The sequence below is a fragment of the Pholcus phalangioides genome, unplaced genomic scaffold (assembly GCF_987345545.1).
Source record: "Pholcus phalangioides strain wild (caught in Gottingen) unplaced genomic scaffold, Ppha-v1.0 ptg000031l_1, whole genome shotgun sequence".
In the NCBI taxonomy this organism is placed as follows: Eukaryota; Metazoa; Arthropoda; class Arachnida; order Araneae; family Pholcidae; genus Pholcus; species Pholcus phalangioides.
In genome coordinates this window covers 2,466,892-2,492,173 of record NW_028301621.1, presented here as the reverse complement: position 1 = coordinate 2,492,173, position 25,282 = coordinate 2,466,892, and the positions used below count along the sequence as shown (strand labels likewise).

At 38.1% G+C, this 25,282-nt stretch overlaps 1 protein-coding gene across 2 annotated transcripts in view; it reads right to left on the bottom strand.

Annotated features, from left to right (window-relative positions):
* The window catches only part of LOC149067000 (transmembrane protein 145-like), a 156,223-nt gene that overhangs the window by 114,675 nt on the left and 16,266 nt on the right, over positions 1–25,282 (bottom strand). For both annotated transcript variants that reach the window (XM_089252990.1, XM_089252991.1), the window contains exons 4-7: positions 22,733–22,924; positions 18,163–18,244; positions 15,667–15,738; positions 7,436–7,585 (exon numbers count right to left, since the gene is read on the bottom strand). In XM_089252990.1, coding sequence (XP_089109116.1) covers positions 7,436–7,585; positions 15,667–15,738; positions 18,163–18,244; positions 22,733–22,924 — 496 coding nt within the window. The remainder of the gene's footprint in view (positions 1–7,435; positions 7,586–15,666; positions 15,739–18,162; positions 18,245–22,732; positions 22,925–25,282) is intronic.

The window sequence follows — 25,282 nt, the reverse complement described above, 5'->3', positions numbered from 1 at the left end:
TTTTTGAGTGAACTTAGAATGTAGTTCAAAAGTTTTGAGAAACATACCTCGGAAATCTTGAGCTATTCATAGATAAGATTCGTCCTTAAAAATTAATTAAAAGTTTTTTAGTTTAATTGCCACTGTGGTTGACCCAATTCAATAAGAATCATGTATCCGGGTGTATTTGGTGGTATTTGCAATATTTTTTTCACGAAAAAAGAAAAAATATGTTCCAGTTCATCAATATGGCTTGTCGACCAAACCGGTGCCCCGTATGTCAGCACGGACAGTGTTATTGAACAGAAAAGTTTGATAGCGACGTTTTATGGATGAAATCTTTACTTTTAAAAAATTGGACAAAGTTTTCAGATAGCCAATTTTATCTTTGGCACAAATCTAGTTTTTGCTAGGCTGAATGTGCCGGATGGAAAACGGGACACCCAAGTATGTATGATTATTTACTATTTCAAATGGGGAATTCCGTAAGCTCCACTACTCGGCATTTCCCAATTTACCACCGCGTCTGAATACTATGATTTTGCTTTTACCAACATTTATTTTTAACCGAAATTCTTCACGAAAGCTATCAAGTATATTTATTTTTCTTTGAAAATTTATTGGAGTCTCCCAAAATCACTAAATCATCAGCGAAATATAGAGAATGAATTGAAGTAGCTGAAATACACTGCTGGCCACCCAAATTGCAACACCAAGAAAGACAAGAGATATCGCAACAATATTTATTTTGTAGATAACATGTTGACCAAGCATCAAATGATTAAATTTATAGACTTCTGTGAAGTGTGGTTCCTGCCAAAATCAGTAGCCAGAGTAGCCGCCACACGCCTCGGCATTGATTCAAAGAGACTTTGGATGTGTTCTTGGGGTACAGCAGACCAAGCAGCTTCCACGCGTTGCCAAAGTTGATCTGGTGTGGCAGCTGGGGATGTAATCTGGGTCAATCGTTGAGCAACCATGGACCACATGTTTTCTATCGGCGAAAGATCCGGAGAGCGAGCTGGCCAGGGAAGCAATTCAATCTGGCGATTGACGAAGAACCTTTGGACAATGCGTGCCACGTGTGGTCGCGCATTATCCTGTTGAAATATGGCTGTGGGCAAGCCCTGAAAGTAAGGAAGGACAACTGGCTCCAACACCTCGGAGATGTAGCGCTGGCTTTTTAAAGTACCGGCAATGTGTACTAGAGGAGTGCGAGAGTGATATCCAATACCGCCCCATACCATAATACGCGGTGCAGGACCAGTGTGGCGGTGCATAACGCAGCTGTTCAGCATCCTCTCTCCACGGTGTCTCCAGACTCGAATCCGACCATCGTGGTGTTGCAGACAGAAGCGTGACTCGTCAGTAAAGACAATTTCATTCCATTGTGCCGTCCACATCCTTCTTTCATCGCACCATTGGCGGCGGAGACGTCTGTGGTTCTGCGTCAAGGGTAGACGAAGCAATGGACGTCTTGCGGGCGGACAGACCACTCTGCTGTAAACGGCGTCGAATGGTACGCGCAGACACTGGATGATGCGGTACAGACTGAATGTGCTGTGCTATGGTTCGTGATGTGGCTGAGCGATCCGTCACTGCCATACGCACAATACGCCTGTCATCACGTGAAGTGGTGCACTGAGGTGGATGCGATCGAACACGTCGGTCCGTCGTACCCTCCTGCATCCAACGATCACATATCCGCATTACAGTTGTTTGGTTTCGTCCAACACGACTACCGATTTCCCTGAAAGATAATCCACAATCTCGGTAGGCCACTATCCTTCCTCTGTCGAACTCGGATACTTGATCAAAAGATGATCGCTGTTTTCTACGAGGCATAATTGATCGTTTTTTGAAAAAACCACAAGAAAAACACAATTGCCGTACTTCAAATCGTCCAAATCTCCAAGCCTTAAATAGCGCTTTGAAGTGGCGCCACAGGCGCGCGTGATGTGCGTCTGCGCTGAAATTCTAATCATTGCATATCTCACCTCCGCTAATGCATGTTGTAAATTTCATATTATTTGCATGCTTCCTTCAGGGTGTTGCATTTACGGTGGCCAGCAGTGTAAGTTGAATAGGAGCAATATCAGAGTTATTTAGACGGTTCATAAGTTCAACAATGTACAAGGAAAATAAGGTTGGGCTCAAAATGTCTCCTCGCAAAAGGGGCCATATTACGTAAGCATATTTTCAGCCATTTTTGACCCCCCCCCCCGTTTTCAGCAAAAGTCAGCAAAACACTGACCCCCCCCCCCCCCCGTCAGCAAAATTTTGTCCAGCAGCTTAGAATATTTCATATTTTCAAAAAAAGATGGTTGATGACGTAAGAAACCTTCAAACCCCCCCCCCCTTGTCATCAAAAATCAGCAAATCTGAACCCCCCCCCCCCCCGATGCTGACGTAATACTTGAATGACCCCAAAGTCTTTTTTGAATAGAAATTTTATCGGTAGAGCCAAAGTCAGTGAAGAGAGGGGATGTACCACCTTCTGATTCTTAATAAGAATCCGCTTCTTAACTATGGATTTGATCTTTTTTGATCTTTAGTTAAGAATTAAGAGGGAATTTTGCTACCACATTCTTAACTAAGAATCGTTTTTGTTCCATAGTTAAGAATCGAGTTAAGAACCAAGGCTACCCACTTCTTAGCTTGATTCTTAGTAAACATTTTTTTTCTTCTATGCGAGATAGCTTAAATTCTTTCTTTAATAGAAGCTTTTTTATGATTCATATTTCAAAAAATGGAAAAAAAAAATTATCACTGCATTTTTATTTCCAAATAAGGAATTCGTCAGACTTTTTAAGTTATCTGAAGGTTGTGTGGGAGAGTTGAAAACAGTGTTAGAGTCTATATACAGCACATATATGTTGATAATAGTGATATAAAATATCGGATTATTTCAATAAAGTTTGATAAATTTTGCTACATTTATCACATTTACCAGTGATTATGCATATTTCTCAAATTTTCAATCCATAAATACCATGATCGATGAGTCGTAAATACAATTTTTTTTATATTATGGGAACTTGTAGATTTGAAATTTTTTATTAGTTTAAAACTTGAGAAAATTGAATTTCTCCCACAAAATATGTGAGATAAAGCTCTAATTGGCCGAAATATAATTGTACATAAATTAGAAATCATTATTAACCTGCTGCTGCGTTTGTTTTTTTCACATGCTTCGGTGTACGTGAAAAAGCAAACATTACAGAAGCGATGACCATTTTTAATATTGATGTATTATCTGATCACTATATTATTGTTATCTGACCACGAAGCAGCTATACAATACATGTACATTACCACGTTCAATTCACCATGACAATTAATTTAAAGATGAAGCATATTATAAAAATTATTGTTAGTCTTGTAATGTTAGCTTCAATTACATACATAATGTAAACACAACGATGACTCATTTATCGCATTAACCATGGTTTGACAATTATGCATAATTACCTACAAATGCGATAGATTCACGGCATATCAGCAAAGTTTATCAAACTTACAGAAATGGCCGGTGATTATTCATATAATAACAGCTCTTTATCACTTTCACCATAACATATATAGATAGCATAGCCCCTCTTCATGGAGGGTGGCAGGGATACATCCCAGTGAACGTGGGATGAATCTTTGATTCGAATCATATCGGATTATTAAGTATGGATATGTTTGTTTTTTACTGCAACATGTTAAAAATATTATGTATTATGTATTTATAATTTCTTCAAAACCATATTCACATTTGCTGAAATAATCTCCGCCATTTTTTCAGGCTAGCGTTGCTCTAAAATTTATTTCCCTCTCCATCTTGTCAACAACAAGTTGTTAATTTTTAGCTGGGCGCTGATTGGCCAATGGCGAAATTCAACAAAAAGAGAAATTTATCGGCCTGTCCATCGTCACGTGACCTTAAGAATAACTTTTAATTTTTGTATATTCAATTAATTGGTTTATGTATAAACTTTTAAAAAATCACACCGTGGTTGCATTCGGAGCTCGATTCTTAACGTGATTCTTACGAACCGATTCTTACGTATGGATGATTGGTTATTAAGAATCAGAAGGTGGTACACCCCCAGGTCTAGTCTTTATCCGTAAAAAGTTGTGATATCTGATGTAGAGACAAGTCAAATGCTGTTATTAACTGCGACACTTTGATTCACTAATCACTCCAAATTTTGATAGTGATTTCGCAACGTATATAATTAATAATGATTGTAACATGCATATGACAACCCGGCACGCAAATGCCACGGCCCTTAAGAAGACCTGTTTTGAGAGGTAAACTCACTACTTGATTTCGTTCGCCCCCCCCCCCCCCAAATGCTACGATGAGACTAAGTGGTCACGGTAACCACTCAATACAAAAATAAGATGTCAAGCGGCGGCAGGTTCAACACTGCCTTCGCGGATCGATGGAGAAATATCTGTTCGTAATGCTTGCAAAGCCCTCAAGGGGGCGTTAACTTCCTTAAAGGGAAGTACAGTATTTATATATGAAACAATCTGCACAAAATGTCATGGCTACACGCTGCATTCGCTACGCAGATGGCGAGGCTTGATGAAGGGGGTATGAACCGCTATTGCAGCGGGCTACGGGACCCCAAACTAATAGTTATGTTGTTGTTGTTGATATCTACTGTTTTTCAATTATTTTCACACTAATTTTCCACAAACCTTTTTTAAATAAATTTTTAAACATTTTCTCAAGATGGTCGATCACGTGACCCACGTTGATGACGATACTAGATGGCAGCACTACCGATATTTAACTTCCGTGAAAATTATTGACTATGTCGTTATATAAAAAATTTTATCAAATGTCGTCTCGATTTTCTCTTTGGACATGAAGCTGTATTAGAAATGAATTTAAAAGAGAAAAAATTAAGTCACCAAATTACGGCGAAAATGTCAATTTTGGCACTAAACTAACCAAGATTTTTCTCTAGCTGTTTTCAATCCTCAAGTTTGAAAAGATATAGTTCGTTTGTGGTTGATGATGATGATGCTAATTAACCACTAGTGTTCAAATTATGCTCCTTCGAAAAGAACCTTTTTATAAAAAAAAAAAATATCCAAGTTAATCAAACATGATCCAAAAAAAAAACGCTCACTTTCCAAGCGTTGTTATTTTTACCCATCGTCTTTGGATCTTTAAGAGATTAGATACCAAAAATATGTACAAAAAAACACACACAAGTTTTCATTGTCAACATTTCTATATTCCCTTCCATAACAAAACGAGATTTGTAACTAAACCCTTAAAAAGCTTATTCTTTAGACATCACTTCTTATACCACATAAATAAGAAAGATATTGTGTCTTCCCGCACTTTATTATTATATTTCTATATTCCATTCAGCCACTTAAAAATTATTTATTTCACTTGTTTTGTTTTCATTGATATTATTTTTTAAATTTAAATCTATTTTTAGTTTTCATCACGTCACTTTATTCATGGGTTTTATTTTATTTTATCACTTTTATTTATTTTTTTTTTATTCACTTCAAACACTTAAAAATTTATTTATTTCCCTTTATCCAACTTATTCTATATGTTTTACTTTTACTTACCTGAATCGCGGTAGCCGATTCACGTTCGGGTGATCGTCTGCCAGTACTGTGAGATGACCTTCGAGAACGAATTCGTCTTACAGAAGCACGTAGAGTTCCACAAGACGAAAGAAAAGGACGAAAACTGTAGACGCTCATCTTCAAAACTCTAAAAGTTTGAGATGTCTCAGAGATGTAGGCATGCTGTGGCCAAGACATCCCAACCTCAAGTACCGCCTAGAGTTTATCATGTCAGCACTTCGACCTTGCGACAACATTGCAGAAAAACCGATGATGCATATGCGTCGGAGAGGACATCCTCCGAAAAAGTTGCAGATTGATCTACCCACAAGTCATCGTAGTCGAGAGGAATGAATTTTTTTGTCTCATTTTATTGCCTTCCATTATTGAAATGTGTTCGTCAGATATTTGATTATTGTTTATATGCAACGTATTTTCATGATTGCATCACGAACCGCTTTGTTTATGTTTGAAGATTGTTCTTGGTTTCATACCGAGACGGTATATGAAACTAGAGGGGGATTCTATAACGGTTAGGGCCGACCACCCCCGTAAATGTAGGTGGTGCGCCTGAGATCCGCTCTCGTGGCAGTAATGTCCGAGAGTTGTTCGAACGAGGAAGTTGTTGTCATGGCGTCCAGGTCGTGCTGTTGTATTGTAGGCGCTGTTATCTTTCCAATGTAATTTGTGTTTTGCTTAAATAAATTACGTTCCAAACAGCGTGTGGCTACAACCTATAATTTTCGTTGTTCCCTTTCCTTTTTCCATTTGTGTTGTGTTTTTTTCAACGATACTTATTTGAATTTTTAATAATTTCTTAAGCCGTATTACTCACATAGCGTTTACATAATATAAATTATATTATGATAATTATGGCAAAAGTTATAAATATTCATTTCACCTATTTTTCAGGTTTAAAGTTTTTCTGAAATTTTAATTACGATCGATGATTGCTCCTACTTTTGACAATTTTTCTATGACTATTGGCGATGTCCTGTATTTTACGAATTATTATTTAAGATCCCAGCCTACTGTATTTTTCTTAATGATATACGGTCACCAGATTGTTTGAATTTTTTTTTTTCGTAAAATACTGTAATATTTATTAACGGCGATTTATAGCAGCTCTTCATTTCCGCACCCTTCAGCAATTTTAGCATTAATTAGGAAATTACATTTAAAGCAATAAATTGCAGTTTTTAGCAGAATTTAGTGATATCCTGTATCTAGATCGCAATTTACTGCATTCTCCTCGATGTATGATGAACTTAAGTATTAAGGTTTAATTTTATTTGAACCCATATATAAATATTACTATTATCATTTACAACGGGTAAGTCTGTCCAAGTCTGTCTGCGGACCACAGGTTGAGAAATGCTGTTCTAGTCATTAACGATATTCACCCAACACTTACCTTCCTGGAGTTTTTCTACAGAGTATATGTTATGTTTTTTATTTAGCTAGAATCCTTTCACAATATGCGATTCCCCATTTAAAAGGTTCACAGTAAGCATATTTTTTAACATATCGCCACAGAGAAGGACAGGACCAAGTAGTCTTTTCACGTTAACCAGAGTTTCATATTGAGCCGGCTCACATTAACGAGATTCGACTGTATATATGGTTTCGGTAAATACACATAACTTCGTCCCAATGAGTCAAATGGTTCCTGATATATTCAAGAGTAAATTAAAACTTGATAAACAAAATCGTAACCAATTTCTGTCTCACAAAAACATGACACTAAAAAACATGGCACTTTTCAAGTTTTTGATTTTATATTGCAGAGAAAGTAGAAAATAATTACAAAAACAAACGTATAGAGGTAAAAAATGCATGAAGAATTTATTTTTTAAATATTTACCAACTAGTTTTATTCTTGCAGGAACATGTCCTTCTTGGGAATAGATCGAATAATTAGCGCACAACACAGCCAACCCGATGCTTTCGAAGGTTACAGAAGTTATGTATAAGACGTATGTACGGTGTAGAAGATGCCTAGCTTTAAGGGCCACTGAAATAAAAAATATTAAGTCATCTCACTTGATATACAGGGTGTCCACTAATATAGTTGTCCAATGGCTATTTTCTTAACCGTTGGTTTTAGAGACAACTTTCAATTACAAAAAGTGTTTGAAATGGCCCATCATCTTAAATGCCGTTAAATTTTTATATGGTCCCCTTGTGCTCTTACTTCCAGTTAAAAAGTTGTTGCCCTGTCTTTCCTGAGACCAACAAAAACATTTCCATGTTTCCAAGTGCAACATTCGCTGAGATAAGTGCATTTGAAAAATAGAGGGAAAAAGGGAAAGAAAAGTGTGAATGAGGAAAAGAAGCTTTGTCCATCAGTTTATGCCATTGTTTCTTCTTTTTTATGATTTTTGAATTCAAATATTTCAGTGAATATACACGTGTGAATATACTTCAGTGAATAGCACTTAGAAACATGTAAATTTTTTGTTGGCCCCGGAAGAGGAAAAACAAACACCTTTTTAATTCGAAGTAGAGAAGGGGGGGAGGGCATACAAAAAATTTGAATTTTTAAGCTTTTATTAATGATTTGAACAGTATTTAAGAGATGATGGGCGACATCATTTAAAACATTTTTTCTGAGTGTGTGTGTGTGTGTAGTACGCTCTTTCTCTCTCGAGTACAGTAGAACCTCGTTTATCCGAACATTAATTTTCCGAACAACTCGGTCAACCGAACACCTTTTCAACCTAACTCATCTTCAGTTTTCTATAGCCAATGATGCTAAACAGTTGGTATTTTCTTGGAACTTGAATCCTCTTGTCTCCCAACTCGATAGCTTCGTTCCATTGTACAATAATCCACTTCCAAACAATTGTACATACCGTACCTGTGAGGTACATATGTAAGTAGGGGTGAATCCGGGTACAGTTTATGTAGTTATGAACGATTGACAAGCAAACAGACGTGTGAATAGGAGAGCAGCTTTATTGCCATCTTTTTTTTTGTCTGACGAATTCCTCTTAATGCTATGGGTATGCCTTGATGAGAGGGAGGAGTGCGTCTTCTTCACAACAAAACAGTTCTTATCACGGTTTTTGTCGGGGGGACAAAATTTGTTGATAAATTTCAATATAATCCTTTGCGTTTTCAAATTAGTTCCGAAATCGATTTTCCGAACTTTTCACTTTTCCGAACACCCTTCGCTCCCAATGTATTCGGATAATCGAGGTACTACTGTACTTACTTAAGAGAACTGTTAGAGCGGGAGGTAGGGCGATTTCCAACCGCTAATGTGAACAATACTTCTGTTTATTTATATATACATTAGTTTTATATAGTTGGTTGGGGTAAATCGAGAAGCTATCCATTCTTAGAATAAGACAACCATAAGTATTCTTTATGGGCATTGTATAATATTTTATCATGTGTATATATTGTTTGTAATTTGTGTTAATTGCATTTTTAATTGGGTTGCTGTATTTTTGAAACGTATGACAACCATATTTTTATGGGCATCTTTTTATCAGCCACCTCGTTGGGCATTTTGCCTGTTGTGGTGTTGTATTTGTATTTGTATTTGTATTTGTATTTATTAGTTGGTTTTTCTTTTCTTTTTTTTTCTCTAGCGCACGTTGGATTGCGAGATAAGTGGTTTTTTTTTATTATATTGCTCTCTTTTTTTTTTTAAATTTTCGTTGTGTATTTTCGATCGACTTAAATTTATTTTTCTCGTTCGCATTTCATTTTCATTGTTTTTTCGCCAGGTTTGTGTTTTCTCGCTTCTTTGATATAAATTCGTAGGTTTTTGGACGTTAGTGTTAGCAAACAGTGTATACTTTTTCCCGGGTACTCTCAATAACTTTGTTTTTCCTTCCACTTGGGCCTATTGTTGTAGTGTTAGTGGTTTGAGATAGTTAGCTAATTCTAATAAGTGTAAATTGTACTTTGTAGCTTAATACTTTTTTAGAGAGGGTGTTGTATTCTTTATAAACATATATATTTCCTTTTTCGTGATTTAGTGTTGAGCATTCTATTTTACGTAATTTTTCATACAATCTTCGTTTTTTCTCATTTTCCTATTTTTAATTATTATTATCATCTAGCTTTAGCAATAGTGTTAGTATGATGCCTCGACCTCGACTAGTGTTGTGTAGAGCTTGCGACGGGAGGTTTCCCTGGTCTAGGGGTATAGTAGCTGATAGTTTCAATTGTAAAGGATGCTTGGATAGGACAAGGCTGGAACTCGAGGTCAAAGCTTTACGGGAAAAAGTTAAGGTGCGAGAGTGCCCGGTTATAACGGAGCCTCTGTTCGTCGAGCCACCTGTTGAAGAAGAAGCAATCTCCACGAACAACGACCGTTTAGAGGGCGAATGGGTGGTCGTGGATGAGGTAGAGGGGGATAGTGATAGGGGTTTAATCATCGGCGATTCTATGGTTATGGAACTTGGGAACCGAATGTGTAGGGATTTTCGGGGTTTCGAGCGCTGTTGTCTTCCTAGGGGAAAGATTGGCAACGTTCGAGACGTTATTCATCGCCGAAAGTTGTCCTTGCGAGTGATTCTGTGGGTGGGAACGAATCCGTTTGGAGCGAATATTAGTGAGTCTCTGTCAGAATACCGGGATTCACTATTATCCGCTAGGGAGGGGGTTTAAGATGTGGCAAGGATTCCAGTGCTGCCAAGGGGTAGTAGGGGGTATAGGAGTAGGATCTACCAATTCAATACAGGCCTGAAGGACATTTGCTCCTCACTTGGGGTCACGTTCTTGGAGCTTCACGCATTTACCGATAGGTGGCTTCGTTCGGATGGGATCCATCTAAATCAGGAGGGCCACCAGCTAGTGCCGATGAGAGCTAGTGATGAGAGCTCAGGCACTGGTTTTGGTAATTTTCAAATTTAATATTCTGCTAAAAATTCATTGCTTCAGTAATTTCTATTTAATTCTATTTCTGTATATATATGTTACGGTAAAAGCCAGAAGAGTGGTAAAGCCTAGGTTTTACCAAGTCGAGTTGGTAAAAGCCCGAAATACGCTTGAAAACGTATACATTTCGGGCTTTTACTTTGGTACTGGCACTTTGGTAAAAGCTGACATTTAGTAACTTTCATGAAAATTACTAAAATTGCGAATTTTCTCATTTTCATAAATTTGAAAGCTTGTCATTTATCAATCACAACGATCCTGATGCTAATTAGTGTCAGCCCGCCTGGTCGGACGTTTGGTAATTGTAACTAAGTATTTAATCAATTATTAATTATCAAGATTCGATAAACATGTTTACATACATTGCGTTGTGTTAGATCTTTAAAAACAAAATTTTCGTAACCCAGGGATAAAACGCACGGAGGCAAGTTAAAGTATAAAAAAATTTCTTTAATTTATAAATATCAATTACAATCATTAATACGAATGATGTATCCTATATCAATTTACGAATAATATATATACCACTCCCGACAGGTGAGTCAAGGTATTACCTTATGCATCTGAGAACATGTAACATTCTAATTATTTACTGGACATTCAGGTCACAGGAAAAGTAGATAAGCGTAAGCACCCCGGTCATCGTTGGTGATTTCCTTAACATCCTAAGTTCTATATACCCTCTCATCATCGGGCCTCCTAATTTTACATCCTCTTCGGCTCCTCCCTAGAAACCAGGATTCGCTCCGTCTTGAAATTTTTCTTTTCGTGCTACATTTTAATTTGAGGCCTCCAGCAAAGGCAATTCGATTGGACTTTCACGTGACCATTCCGGAGAAGATCTCTGCTATTCATCCCTAATAAATTTCGCCCCTTCCTAAATACTTAGAACGCCTACGTGCACCGGTCACCTTCATATCAATACCTAAGGTGACCCCCACGTTACAATCAGAGCACAGGTCCTCTAATGGGCAATGCCGCTTTGTATATATATTCCCTCTCTTACATCCATTTCTAAGCGAGCAATATCCTAATTATTCATTAATTTTAACATTTCATTATTCTCGCTCTCCATAACGTCTCCACACCTACGAATCGAATCTCATTCAGTGACAGCTCCTATTCATGTATTTTAGAAAAACACCTTTCTCCTGTCACCAAGCCTTGAGCATGCCAGGTGACGGTTATACACCCGTGTGAAAGTCGCACCGACAGTTTGCTTAAGGGTAACCTATGCATGACGATTCGATCTCTTTCTAATATTCTCACTCTTCAATATCCTCTTTCTTTTCATGTTGCGTTCAAATTGCATCTTCTTTTCAGTGAAGGTCCCGAATCTATTGACATCCACTATTCAGGTATTTTCCATCTTACATTCTTATTTCGTAGCTTCATACCTTGCCAGATGAATTGTGCTTCATCGGCAGTTGGCCTAAAGCACGTTCTTTCTTTCTTACATAATCTTTTATCACTCGTGGCCGCACTGCACGTGTTCTTTACAAACTACCCAAAGTCAAGCCTCAATTAATACCACACCTGTTATCTAGTCACCTTTCAAATAATCTTTAAATCAAAATAATCCTTAAACAATAAATAAATTAACAATTTTTACAATTTTCACTAATTACCTTTTCATTCAAATAATTATGAGCGGAACAGACCCGCTCATATTAGCATCCGAATTAACTAATTAGACATTCAAATTCATGAAAATTACTAAAAATGCTAATTTTCTAATTTTCATAAATTTCAAAGCTTTCCATTTATTAATCACATCGATCATGATGCTAATTAAGATAATTAACTAATTAGTCATTCAAATTTGCGAAAATTACTAAAAATGCCAATTATGTACACTGCTGGCCACCGTAAATGCAACACCCTGAAGGAAGCATGCAAATAATATGAAATTTACAACATGCATTAGCGGAGGTGAGATATACAAATGATTAGAATTTCAGCGCAGGCGCACATCACGCGCGCCTGTGGCGCCACTTCAAAGCGCTATATAAGGCTTGGAGATTTCGACGATTTGAAGTACGGCAATTGTGTTTTTCTTGTGGTTTTTTCAAAAAAACGATCAATTATGCCTCGTAGAAAACAGCGATCATCTTTTGATCAAGTATCCGAGTTCGACAGAGGAAGGATAGTGGCCTACCGAGATTGTGGAGTATCTTTCAGGGAAATCGGTAGTCGTGTTGGACGAAACCAAACAACTGTAATGCGGATATGTGATCGTTGGATGCAGGAGGGTACGACGGACCGACGTGTTGGATCGCATCCACCTCAGTGCACCACTTCACGTGATGACAGGCGTATTGTGCGTATGGCAGTGACGGATCGCTCAGCCACATCACGAACCATAGCACAGCACATTCAGTCTGTACCTCATCATCCAGTGTCTGCGCGTACCATTCGACGCCGTTTACAGCAGAGTGGTCTGTCCGCAAGACGTCCATTGCTTCGTCTACCCTTGACGCAGAACCACAGACGTCTCCGCCGCAAATGGTGTGATGAAAGAAGGATGTGGACGGCACAATGGAATGAAATTGTCTTTACTGACGAGTCACGCTTCTGTCTGCAACACCACGATTGTCGAATTCGAGTCTGGAGACACCGTGGAGAGAGGATGCTGAACAGCTGCGTTATGCACCGCCACACTGGTCCTGCACCGGGTATTATGGTATGGGGCGGTATTGGATATCATTCTCGCATTCCTCTAGTACGCATTGCCGGTACTTTAAAAAGCCAGCGCTACATCTCCGAGGTGTTGGAGCCAGTTGTCCTTCCTTACCTTCAGGGCTTGCCCACAGCCATATTTCAACAGGATAATGCGCGACCACACGTGGCACGCATTGTCCAAAGGTTCTTCGTCAATCGCCAGATTGAATTGCTTCCCTGGCCAGCTCGCTCTCCGGATCTTTCGCCGATAGAAAACATGTGGTCGGTCCATGGTTGCTCAACGACTGACCCAGATTACATCCCCAGCTGCCACACCAGATCAACTTTGGCAACGCGTGGAAGCTGCTTGGTCTGCTGTACCCCAAGAACACATCCAAAGTCTCTTTGAATCAATGCTGAGGCGTGTGGCAGCGGTGATCTCCAACAATGGCGGCTACTCTGGCTACTGATTTTGGAAGGAACCACACTTCACAGAAGTCTATAAATTTAATCATTTGATGCTTGGTCAACATGTTATCTACAAAATAAATATTGTTGCGATATCTCTTGTCTTTCTTGGTGTTGCAATTTGGGTGGCCAGCAGTGTAATTTTCAAAAATTTGAAAGCATGTCATTTATCAATCACAACGATCTTGATGCTAATTAATATCATAATTAACTAATTAGTCATTCAAATTAATGAAAATCGGTAAAAATGCGAATTTTATAATTTTCAAAAATTTGAAAGCTTGTCATTTATCAATCACAAAGATCCTGATGCATTCTTTGGTGGTTTAATCTAGAGTTCCATAGAATATGGGTATAAAGATGCTTTCATTTTGATTCTCACAAGTAGTCGATGGGAGAAAAAATCTTAAAATATTTTCAAAAAATTTTGAAAAAAAAATCTGTCATGTCGGAAAAATATGAAAGAAAAATTCCAAAAACATATCCAATGTTCGAAAAATCCAATCCAGAGACATAAGAATATAAATAAAAAAAACCCATTCCAAAAGAAAAATATTCAGGAGATATCAAAGAATTTGCAAGTAGAAAAAAAGGGGAGGGGGGGGGGGGGTGGAGACTTTCAAAATGCCTGTGCTTAGAAATATTCCCATCACAATTCTGTATTAGGCCGGGATTACACTATAAAATATTGATAAAAGTTCGTTTATAAAACTTGAAAAATGCAACCAATAGGCGGATCAGTTAAGTTCGCTCGAATGTAGCATGTGTTTATTGATTACATTTTTCAAGTTTTATGAAAGAATTTTTAACCAAAGTTTTATAGGGTAATACCAGCCTTAGGCAGGGATTACACTATAAAAGTTTTATAAAAGCTCTTTGATAAAACGTGAAAAATTCAACCCATAAGATCACCGGTTGCATTTGCTTGAATGTAACCGATGCGCCTATTGGTTGATTTCTTAAACTTTTATAAAAGATCTTTTATAAAACTTTATAGTGTGATTCCGGCCTTAAGCCCAGATTACACTACAAAAATTTTATAATAATTCTTTTAAAAATGCAACCAATAAGCTAATCAGTTGCATTTGCTCGAATGCAATCGATAAATTTATTGGTTGCTCTTTTCAAGTTTTATAAAATAACTTTCATAAACCTTTTAGAGTGAAATCCCATCCTTAGATTAGTCACTTCTGAAATATAAAATTCCATTTTTTTCAGTTTATAGACTAAATATCGAGTAAAATATACTTGTAGGTATCGGGGGAACCACCAAAAATATTCAAGTGCTTAGGGCCTTCAAACAGTGATAACATTGTTTAATAAAAGTATTTTTTTTTAAGTTTAAAAAAATTAAAAAATTTAATATTTAAAAAAATAATAAATATTTAAAATAATTTTAAATATTTATATTTTCTAAACAATTTCAAATATTTAAAAAGAAAAAAAGTAAAATTTTTAAATTAAATTTAAAAGCTATTATAATTAAAAGTAGTAAATGTAAGTATGTAGTCAATTAAATATTCGTAATGAACAGAACGGCTTATAATTTTGGTACCGTCAGTGGCCGTTGTTGGCAGGTTTTATTGTATAAAATTGTAAAGTATGGAAAAAAGGCAGTTAAAGTTGCTATATCTCAATCTATGAACAGGGACCCTCATATGGTGTTTTTAAGGGTATTTATGGCAAAAATAATTAGAAAAAATTCCGTTAAAAACTAGCCAAAGATGCGGATGAATTCGCTCCGCATCCGCATCGTGTGAATAACTCCGAATAAACTTAATGTCAAAACTTCTATGTGCGGATGCGGAGCCCGTACTTGCGGTTTGACATATGCGGAGGACGTCCGGACCCGCATGAACGTGCAGAGATATTTCGGCTCGTCTGAAAGGCTCAGTATATTCCAATTGTTAACACTTCTTCCGGACCCGCGTCCGCATCCGCTCCGTGTGAAAGGCCTCTTATATTTAGCTAATATTCATAGTAGAAATGCATCACCAACAACTGAAAAGTCTGTCGTCATATATTTTTTACTAACTTTTGTGTATCCTTATTTATAAACTTATCACTTACTTGCTTCAAAAATTGATGCGGCTAATAGAAGGACATAAAGTATGAGAAATGCCACATCTGTCTGAAGAATATCTGTAAAAATACATAAAATTATATCGGAATGAATATTCAAAATTATGAAGTTTCACATTAATTTTTCGTCGTTCGTTTAAGTTTATACACAAACTTGAATTAGCCTGTCCTTAAGGGCATGCGGGAATCATCTATGTGAAATGGGATTCCAGTAAATAAATTTGGGAAGTGTATACATGAAAACAATAATAAAGGTGTGCAGGCATCCCCGTATGGGGCGTGGGGGACGCAAAACACTATGTTTCAAATACTGTATTAGAAAAACACCGTAGAAATAAAAATTGATAGTAAAATCTCATATACAAATACAAATACAAATACAACGCCACAACAGGCAAAATGCCCAACGAGGTGGCTGATAAAAAGATGCCCATAAAAATATGGTTGTCATATGTTTCAAAAATACAGCAACCCAATTAAAAATGCAATTAACACAAATTACAAACAATATATACACATGATAAAATATTATACAATGCCCATAAAGAATACTTATGGTTGTCTTATTCTAAGAATGGATAGCTTCTCGATTTACCCCAACATGTTTATCGTATTTCTTTTTAAACGTGTCAATTGTGTTACAATTTACTACCTCCGGGAGGTACCTCCGAAAGGAATAAGAAAATTCAACAAATAACAACAATGTCCAACAATGATTTTGGCGAGTGATAATTCATGCTGTTTATTGTGTGCTTTTATATGTGCTGATTAAAAAATTTAATCAGATTTTTTCGATCCCTCAAAATTTTTTTTTGTGATACAAAATCACTTTTCTTCAATTTGTTGACGAATCTGGAGGAAAACTTCTACGCCAAATCATACATTCCTGTAGGCGAAAATAATTTTTTTGAAAACTGCATGCTATGAAGAAAGTTAAAATTTTCAGAATTTTGCAGTTAAATTTTCAGACTACTGAGTGTGGCGTATCTCCTTGATGGATGCAAAGACTCAGGTTCGAACCCCGCTGGCAACATAGTAGTAGGCAGCTGGAGTTGGTTTTTTGTAGTTTTTTCAACTTCTTGGTGCGCATGTGCGTGAAAAGTCTCCATTTAAAAAATCTTTAAAAAGGGCTACAAGTTGAGACATAATTAACATTAGAATTAATGTGCTGCATCGGCAGCTCATCACTTAAGAAACACGTTGGCGAAGAAAAATTGTGTGTACATTTCAAAGGAACATGTGAGGAAATACCGTATATACTTGTATATAAGCCGACCCCCTCACTTCAGGACCACCAAAACCGCAAAAAAAACTTATAATTGCATGCAAAATGAATAGCTTACGGAAATGATGAAAATAGCAAACGATTCAAACTTTTTAAACCGTTTCTTGAGTCTCCAAGCTCATCGTAATCCATCAGATCATCATAGAGGGTACGGCATCGCCCCTATGATGGGTACGCTGTCATCGCCATTGTCACTATCAAAGAGGATATCATCTTCAGTTCCATCCATCGCATTGCTGATGCAACACTTTTTGAAGGATCGGATGATAATTTCGGTGGAGACAGAATTCCATGCCTCATGTACCCATTGGCACACTAGGCCAATGTCAGGTTTCTTCAAGGCACCACCTTTTGTGGTTTCTTTATCATCGGAACTCATCCATTCGATCCACAAATTCTTCAAACAGTCTTTGAAAGGCTTGTTGATGCTTTCATAAGGCTTTACAATCGACGTTAGCCCACCTGGTATCAAAGTGAATGATGTTTTCGATTTCTTTGCCTCGTCTTTGACATTTTCGGGGGTTTGAACATATCCCATACCAATAATGACGGTTTCTCGAACACTGCTACAAAAATGACTACTGATTGTGCGGGGTCGATATTTTCTCATCAAAAACTGACCCGAGTATAAGCCGACCCCCCCCCCCCCCTTGAGGAACGAATTTTTCCACAAAAAAACTTGGCTTACACACGAGTATATACGGTATTAAAATTTGAATGAGTACTAGAATTTGAATGACTTACATTGTCTTCACGTAGCAAGAACGAATTCTCAGTGCTTGAATCGGATCGGGAAGTCGTACATGCACAATTTAGTCAATTATTAATTGGTTGAGAAGAAATAGAATCAACACTAAAAAAAAGCTTCATCAACTCGTTCGCTCGCAATTTAAAAGGGATGTTTCACGTACAATGTGTCCCCTTTCAATTTCACCTTCTTTGATGAGGCGATTGATGATTGGGATTAGATTTGACCCTTTTTTACGCGAAATTGAATTGACCCCTCTGCACACACATTGGGAATGTAGAGGATTTATCAAACTACTTTTCTGTTTTATACAAAGTAGCAACAAACAAAAGCAGCTTCATATTTTAGTGGGGGGGGGGGTGGAAAGCAGACGGTACGAAATATCGGTGTACCCAAATCCCCTTAATAATAATAAAAAAACTAAAGTAGTATTGCCAATATAATAACTTACACATCTCATCTGCTGAAAAATGCATGAACCATACATTGTTCTCGTGGTTAGTCATCGTGATGCGATAGCTAAGGTACAGTCCCTGAAAAACAAATAAGTTCCATGTAAAAAAAAAATTCTAATTCAGATCTTAGAAATACAGTAAAACCTAACTTTAACGCAGCGGTTCTCAACCGGCAGCTCGAGGAAAGTAAAAAAGAAACAGTAAATTTGAAAAAAAAAATAGTTATAAGTATTTTAAATAACACAGTAACTTTGATGAATAAATGAAATATAGGCCTACAGGGCTCCGCCATAGAAATTATATACCAGAATGGACTCCACGAGTCAAAAAAGGTTGAGAACCGCTGCTTTAACAGAACCTGTAGTAAGCGGAAACCTGTTTTCAACGGAAAAAAAAATCGCGGTTTCGCCATTTCAATGCCAAAATAAACGTTTAAAAACCTGGGCTAAACGGAACCTGTCTAACGCGGAAACGGAAAGGAAAATTGCACCCTTTAAAGGGAAATTTCACACAAACACAGTGTTTGGCGACCAAAGTACATACAAAATGTTAAAGTGCTCCACCGAAATTTTTTTCGCAGTCTATGCTTGTAAATGTGAGTTCGTTTCTGTCCTTGATACTATGGTTGGGATAAGTCATATGTAGTAAAGCAGTTTCTTTCGAAAATTGTAAAAGTTTTTTTCGGAAAAGCAGGTTTTTCCACGGGAGAAATCAGTGTAAGGATTGAATTTCCAAATGATATATATAGCAAGACTAAAGACAAAATTGTACGCAACCTGTGCACATTCCGTGATCGTAAGGCTGAGCAGGGTTGGAATTAATTAGACAGGCAAAGAGCCACTGTCCCATGCCCGTCATTTGGGGGAAGGAGGGTCGGGGGCCATTGTGCCCTTCCCCCGGCTTTAGAAAATACACTAGAAATGGTGTGTATATATACACACACATACAAATTGAGTACATATTCTTTGCCTCCCCCCAGGAAAGTTGAAATGACGCCCTTGAACTGCCCTGCCGGCAAATTCAGGGGTGGAAAATTTTAGGTGGTGACAAAAACACTTATAAAATCATCGAATTTTGCAGTGGTAGAGGCGGCAAAAAAAAAAATGTTGCTCTCCCTTCTCACAAAATTCTTAGTTACGGCCCTGATGCTGAGGATTATATACACTGGTGTAAGAAATTAAGAGAATTTGCAGACCTGGTCGATTATCTCTAGAACTACTGTACCGATTTTGATGAAATTTGATATGTACATACATTGATACAATACAAAACAAATAATCATTCAATAATTGTAATACACACGCAGGATCGTGCGTAACACTCGTTGGAGTCGGAAGGTATGATACAGCGGTTGCAGAATAAACAAAAAGATGGGTTAATAGGGGGGTATGGTCCCCTCTTACAGATATACAGGTTTCGCAGTGTGATTTCATACTTGAAATAAGGCAGTATATCATTTCCTGTGGCAATTGGTCCCACTCGTTCAGCAACGCTGTTTTCATTCCCTGGATGGTTCCCGGAGGGGGGGTTTGCGAGTTGCAATTGCCCTCCCCAGAGCGTCCCAGACATGCTCTATAGGGTTAAGGTCTGGAGATCTGGCTAGCCAATCCATCCGGCGAATATCCTCACTCTCTAGAAAATCGTCGAGCAGAAGAGCTCTATGTGGCCTCGCGTTATCGTCCATTAAAATGAACTCAGGGCCAACTGCACCCCTGAAAAGGCGAACATAGGGCTCCAAGACCTCATCCCTATACCTCACACCAGTTACAGTGCCTCTTTCAAAGACATGGAGAGGTGTGCGGCCATCCAACGCGATGCCTGCCCAGACCATTAAACCTCCTCCGCCATAATGGTCGATTTCGCGGACATTGGAGGGTAGGTAGCGGGTCCCTGGTTCTCTCCATATGAACGTACGGCGAGAATCGGTGCTTAGGCTGAACCGGGACTCATCAGTGAAGAGAATGGTCGCCCATTGATCCATACTCCAATCTCTATGCACCATGATAAACGGATTCTCCTGTCCGTAGAAGTGAGCGGGACGCAAACGGCAGGTCTTCTTGCAAACAGCCCTCTCCCATGAAGTCTTTTGGAAACAGTCACCCTTGATACACGGGTTCCTATGGCTGCATACAAGTCACGAGAGAGCTGAGAAGCTGTAGCACTCCTGTTACGCCTCGCTATAATCGACAAATGGCGATCTTCTCTGGCCGTCGTGGCTCTTGGACGACCTTGCCCAGGCTTTCTCTCGGTGGATCCGGTATCCTGGAACTGTTTCCATAAGTTACACACGACGCTGGGCGTTAAATTGAACTCCCTACAAATCTGGACTTGAGATTGGCCTGCTTCTAGCCTCCCCACAATTCGCCACCTCATTCCATCATCTAAACGTTGGTGGTTACTCATTTTTACTGTTGCAATTTGAAATTAACCGATTGCTGCAAAATAACACCAAGAAATTCGCCGAGGTGTGCTAGCGAACGAAATGCGTCTTAACTTACGCGCGCTTATAAAGCCTGTTTTTCTACTGGCTCCGCCTACACACACGTGTACGCTTACGTATTTGACGTACAAGATTTGCACTTTTGTCTAGAAGCAGTGGTTTTACATTCAGTTCAGTTCTTTTCCTGAAATTCGATAAAATATGCAAATTCTCTTAATTTATTTCACTAGCGTACAAACCGAACCTTACACTGCAGATATTGGCACCCTAATTGAAAATTTTTGGGGAAGTTATAAAAAAAAATGTAATGACATTTTAGAAGAAAAGCAGCGAAGGTCGGAATTTTATGCAGATGCTGCCAAATCTAAATACAGTACTTAGTAATTATAAAACACTTTGCGACTAATAGTTTATTTAAATTATTTACTTCTATCTTTTCGATTAATTTACTTTTTATTTTATTTCAATCACACACGACATCGTTACAAAATTTCACTCGTTATATCAATTGAACCTTTATTAATTAAGCGGAAACTTATGTTCAACGGAAAAAAATCTCGGGCCCCTTGTGATTCTGTTACGGGTTTTACTGTAATATGTTCCGTAGTGGCTTAAAAACTGTTATCGCCTGCTCACTGGCTTTTTTTGTTATCGAGACCGATTCTTTCAAAATCGATATTTTTCTTCCTATATGCAGTTCCGGCCTTATAAGTGTGGTTTGTCATGGCATCCCAGGCCCCGGAGTGGCAGCGTTACCATGAGACACTGGTGTGGGGAGGGGGGACATTGATATTCTCTTGAGTGAAGATTTTAGTGGGGGTTTTTTCAGCAAAAAAATACTCCCCCTTTTCCCGGAATAAACTTCCCTTTGCACCGCATAGGCTCAAATCGTCTTAACATATTTTCAAGATACTATATTGCAGTGTTTGACAACCTGTGGTCTACCCTCGATACGCGAGTACTGCCAACCAAGGAGGTTGGAAATTCGAACCTCCTACTACCAACACTCCCAATAGACATCTCATCTATAGGAGTTGCTGGTACTGCACTTTAATTAGGTTTCCCAGGAACTAGAATTGAACAAGTTGAACTTTTATTGTTATTCACACTTGAGATAATTCTGCAATGCACAGTATTTCTGGAACGTCAAAACTTACGGTTAAAGTGAAATTCAACAGGAATACAGGTTTTTTTTACAGACGAATTTTTTTTGTCCCTCCTGTGTGCGCAATATTTACTGCGCTATATTTTTGTCATTTTTATGCATTACTGTTTTTGTAATTTTTCTGTGCAAATTTACAGGGCACATCACTTAAGAATTCTACTGCCTATTACGTATATTGGGCTACATACAAGTACAGGGTGATTATAAAAAAACTATCCCGACATATGGGCCCCTAACTATCATACCATTCACAGAAACTGAATGAAATTTTGGCATAAGGTATTTTGATGTATGCGCTCAAGAATGATATGGAAAACAACAGTGTCACTCTAACAGTTACGGTTACAGTGAGAAAATTTCGAAAATATCAAATGGCAACACCAAGTTTTTTGTATTGGAATGTGATCTCCATTGTGAAAACCCCTAAATAGCGTTCGAACGGCAACTGTAGCATGAAAATCACCGGCGGTAGATAGGCTAAGAGTGAGGACAACCAATAAGGACAGAGAAGCAGCATAAAATAAAGCATTTTATTGTGTTTCCACATGACCTTGTGGAGGACTAATCAGGCTGGGATCTCAGCCGAAGAAACGGTGTGACGAATGAAACGAACATTAATGCTCTGGTGCACGGCAAAGTCCTTTTTCCTTGCCTAGCTCCGGGGATTTTCGTGCTACAGGTGCCATTCCAACGCTATTTAGTGTTTTTCAGTATGGAGATCGCATTCCAATACAAAAACTTGGTGTTGCCATTTGATATTTTCGAAATTTTCTCACTGTAACCGTAACTGTTAGAGTGACTGTTGTTTTCCATATCATTCTTGAGCGCATACCTCAAAATACCTTATGCCAAAATTTCATTCAGTTTCTGCGAATGGTATGATAGTTAGGGGCCCATATGTCGGGATAGTTTTTTTATAATCACCCCGTATATACACAACTTAAAAGAAATTATATCTTACATTTGCAGATTTACAATTGCTAATCGCTATGAACCACCATCTTTCTCTTGCAGAACGAAAATGTCTCTTGTGATCACATTGTAGAACTGTCTCATTACTGGAACCGAAGCAGCCGGAACCAAAAGAGGTCTGATTCAAGAAAATTACTTGACCTTTTTCGATAGATAGAACCGCCTCCTTCTGCTCGCAGGTCTAAAAAAATATTACAGGAAAGTTTAAATATTTAACTTACGTAAAAAATTAATAATTTTTGATGGTGCGCCATATGTAGAGCTAAATGATTATGGTAATCGTCCACTGGTGAATCCAGTGCGCCCGCAATCTAGATACACGAATCTACCGAGGCCAACAAAGAAAAAGTAAAAACGAATTTGGCAACACACACACACACACACCATAGACCAGTGGTTACCTTTTTTTGCCCATGGCCCCTTTCAACCATTTTTGATTTCTGTGGCCCCCGTTGAGACCATGATTAATTTCCTACCCTCCCTATTTTTCCGTTAGAAGATAATTATTCAAACATTGTTTGAAGCATAAATATGCGTATGAATTTAATTTTTATTTATGAAAATGATAAAAAAGGCAAACACAATAATATGTATACAACACAGTAAAAAATACAATAAATTATCTTCAATTAATATAAACTTCGTGCTTGAAGACTGCACAATGCCATCAAGTTACAACATCAAGAACTACCATATACACTCGTGTATAAGCCGAGTTTTTTTGTAGAGAAATTCGTTCCTCAAGTGGAGGGGGGGGGATCGGCTTATACTCGTGTCAGTTTTTGATGAGAAAATATCGACCCCCGCAATCAGTAGTCATTTTTGTAGCAGTGTTCGAGAAACCGGCATTATTGGTATGGGATATGTTCAAACCCCCACAGAACCGATAATGTCAAAGCTGAGGCAAAGAAATCTAAAACATCATTGGCTTTGATACCATGTGGTCTAACGTCGATTGTAGATTGCTAAGCCTTTAGATGTGAGCATCGATAAGCCTCTCAAAGACTATTTGAGGGATTTGTGGATCGAATGGATGAGTTCCGATGATAAAGTGGTGACTTGAAGAAAACTGACATTGGCCTGGTGTGCCAATGGGTACATGAGGCGTGGAATTCTGTTTCCGCTGATCCTTCAAAAAGTGTTGCATCAGCAATGCGATGGACGGAACTGAAGATGATATCTATCCTGTTTGAAAGTGACAATGGCGATGAGACAGCCCAGATGAGGATAAAAACGAAGATGCCGCACCTTATGATGATCTGATGGATTACGATGAGCTTGGAGACTCAGAAGAGAAATGGTTTAAAAAGTTTGAATCATTTTCTATTGTAAATTTCCATAAGCTATTAATTTTGCATTAAAATATAAGAATTTTTTTCTCTGAAATGAACGGATTTTTTGGGGGGTCGGCTTATACACGGGTTTTCAATTTATTGCGGTTTTGGTGGTCCTGAAGTGAGGGGGTCGGCTTATACTCGAGTATATACGGTACATGAAATATGCAATATTTACAAATCAGTTTCTCTTGGGTAAATGCTTATATTTTCATTCAGAAATATCTGTTGCAGCTTCCAAAATACGCTATGATAAAAATCGCAAAAAGTGGTAGCAAGCAGTTTTATTACTTTTCGGAGTAACTGTTTTCATTAAAAACATTTATTTGGTACGACGACACATATCGGGATTAATATAACTAGAAAGCAAACATAGAAATTGTTTGTCCGCAATCATTATATCGAGGTTTCATTGCATTTAATTTAGCTATTGTTGATTTGTCTCAGTGTTACTAGTCATGCAGTATTTTGACAAAAATGTCTCGGCCCGGGCTCCCGAACTCGATAAGTGAAATATGGCTCTCGAAGTGTACTTGTTTCGGTTTCAATCATTTTATTAGCCTATTTTTTAACCTTTCATTCCTCCTGCATCGTCTGGAAGCCTCCTTTCCCAAATGTTACGTTGAAACAAAAGAGGAAGAGATGTTTCTGAATTTTCCGACAGCGGGAACAAGAAAGGGCCCAAAGCACCACCCTAATCGTCTCCAGATGCCATCCAGACAGGCATGTCTTCGGGCAGCTACGATTGGAACCAAGGGAATGATAATTGGAGTTCGAGTGTCGTTGTTGACCGTGAGAAAAATACTACAAATTGTTACAAAAAAGAAAATAACAAGTCGATTGCGATTTAAAAAAAAAGTATTAAAATAAAAAAAATTTTGGGGCAATTTTTTTAATCAAAAAATATGGGAAACGTGTCCACACGAATTTTTGGGGGGACTGAGCCTGTCTTTCAAAATTATTTGGGGGGGAGGGCTTGGGCCCGTGGGCCGGATACAAGTTTACGCATCTAGCCTACTAAAACGTTCCTCAAACTTCTGAAAGTTTCAATAATCTCTAAAATATTAGATGTTTCATGAATACTAGACGGTGGCACAGTGATCACAATCTCCGACGAAGAACGTTCATTTCCTACGATATGGGCTTCATTTCATTCCTCAGCACGAAAAACCACTCTCTCGGCTGCCTCTGTCATTTTCCTGTCG